We start from the raw sequence: 2,019 nt of genomic DNA on the forward strand, positions 1-2,019 counted from the left end.
AGTCAAGGTCTATTGGTCTAGTGGTTTAGACTCTGGGTGAAAGCTCAAGTGGGCCAGGGTTCGATCCCCGGCGTGTCGCATTCTCATTTCTGATTGGACGATGTTCTGACTGGGATAAGCGAATGTGATGCGTTAGGCAATCTGCGTCGATGGCCTACTATTCCGTGTATGCGGGTAGGTCAAGGTAAGGGGTGCCGTGGGGTATCTTTTTTACTGCCTCGAGTCATCAACACCTGTGTGCGTACGCCGGGGAAAATGATGCTTGCTGATGCGTAGGTAAAAGTTTGGTAAGTGCACGGTGATGCATGATAGTGCTACCTCTCCTCATCACAGCAGGAGCGTGCTTTGTTGCTATCGTAGCAACGGCTTGCCTTTCTCGCGACAAGCGCTCAGGAACATCGATATACACACGGGCCTTTTTATACATCGAAAACTTTAGAGGCGCCGCTTCGACACGCACGAGCAAGTTCTCGGTCGCCACGCCCGTCGTGGCGCGGGGCGGGTTGAGCTGCTGCAACGTGGCCGCAATGCCCCGTACTCTTTGTCGGCTGAGGCAACGTTGGCAATCTGCAATCGCATCAATACATGGGCTCGAGAGTGATCGACGAGGCGACCTCCCAGCGCGGTCAAGTCGCCGCGCCGCATACTGCGGTCTTGGTTTTTTGTCGAGTGCTTGATGACGCGCGTCGTTGCGGGGATCTTGGCCGGGATATCGTCGTCTTTCTATGAGCATCCTTGGGGCTTGGAAGGAGGCAATGGCCTCTAGGAGCAGTGCAAGTGCAGCAACGCCTCGCTCTGCCAGACGAGCAGGTGCTTAGCCGTAGCTTCTGCCACATGCTAAAGTGAGCGGGGTTGTACTAGATAATCTTGCCAGATCGACCTCGAGCGTACGACCAAGGAGGCCAAGGTTGTGCACTAGATGCAGCTGCCGCGGCAGATGAAGCTCAAAGAGGAGATCGATGCGCTGCGACGACGCCAACCGCGCCAAAAGACATCGGCGCCAGAGGCCAATGAAGCCCTTAGAGCCATCGCGACCGTCGTCGTGCCACCGGCGACGCTTCGGGACGAGGTACGTAATCGCTAGGCTGGCTCGTTTCACATGGAGGTCTTTCGCTCGACGCAAGAAGCTGTGATCCAGACTCGCGCAGACCTCATGCAAGTCGATTGTGCTGCTGACGAGACCGTCTTGGTACGAGGCAATGGTGAGGAGAAGTTGCGAGACAAGCACTGACCGAATACACGTCTCGGAAGCGCACCGGGTCCTCGCGTCACTAAAGCACTGAAGAAAAGCGTCAGGCGCGCAACAGTACACGGCCGCCGCCTTGGCCGCCTCCAAGAACTCGCATGCTTCGGGTTGCGCGCAGAGCCAGTGAAGAATGTTGCGTCGGCCATATTCGACTGGTGCTTCTGAGGCGGTTGCCGCTTGCCTCCACGTGGCACGCTGTGGGCCCAGGAATCCTCTCAAGTGCAGGCATGTACACTCGATAAAGTACGCTTTCATCACATACAAACAACCAGTTGAATTCCACGAATATCGAACTTAAGAGGTACCTTTATATTGTATTGACTGTGAGAGGTCGGATTGCATGCTTGGCACATCTTCATGGGGAACAGTGCAAGTGGCGGCGATGGCGCAGCGACCTCGCTCCTGGACGCAGCCACGACGTCGGCCTTGGAGAAGATCGTGAGCGCGCAGCCGTACATGATGAGCGACGACGTCTGGACGCGCTTCTTCGCGATGGACCAAGCGCTGCTTACGCTGCCCAAGGCGACGCTCGCGGCCTTCCTACGGCCCTACACGCATGCGCTCGGTAGGCCATGCATCACGTCGTCTTCCATGAACCTCTGTCTAGCGGCCAATACAATTGTCTCTGGCAACTTTCGCATGCTCGTGCGCCATGTCACGCGGAGCTTGCCGCACGTTGCCAAGCCGGCCGCCGCCCGGCCGCGCCATGTTCTCGGCGCGTCGCTGGCCAACATGACGAACGTCCTCGTCTTCCTGCGCCACTTTTGCATGCA

General features: G+C 57.3%; 2 protein-coding genes across 2 annotated transcripts; both read left to right on the forward strand.

Moving 5' to 3' along the window:
- Nucleotides 1-919: 919 nt before the first annotated feature.
- SPRG_18735 (hypothetical protein) lies at nt 920-1,133 on the forward strand (the record flags this gene model as incomplete). The annotated part of the gene is made up of 2 exons (XM_012358177.1): nt 920-1,069; nt 1,125-1,133. 2 exons carry the CDS (start codon nt 920-922, stop codon nt 1,131-1,133), a joined length of 159 nt encoding a protein of 52 aa, XP_012213567.1.
- Nucleotides 1,134-1,603: 470 nt separating this feature from the next.
- Nucleotides 1,604-1,811, forward strand: SPRG_18736 (hypothetical protein; the record flags this gene model as incomplete). Its single annotated transcript, XM_012358178.1, has 1 exon — nt 1,604-1,811. A coding segment is annotated over one exon (208 nt), but the record flags the coding sequence as incomplete, so codon positions are not given.
- Between the last annotated feature and the right edge of the window lie 208 nt (nt 1,812-2,019).

Source organism: Saprolegnia parasitica (assembly GCF_000151545.1).
Source record: "Saprolegnia parasitica CBS 223.65 unplaced genomic scaffold supercont2.1421, whole genome shotgun sequence".
Lineage (NCBI taxonomy): Eukaryota > Oomycota > Saprolegniomycetes > Saprolegniales > Saprolegniaceae > Saprolegnia > Saprolegnia parasitica.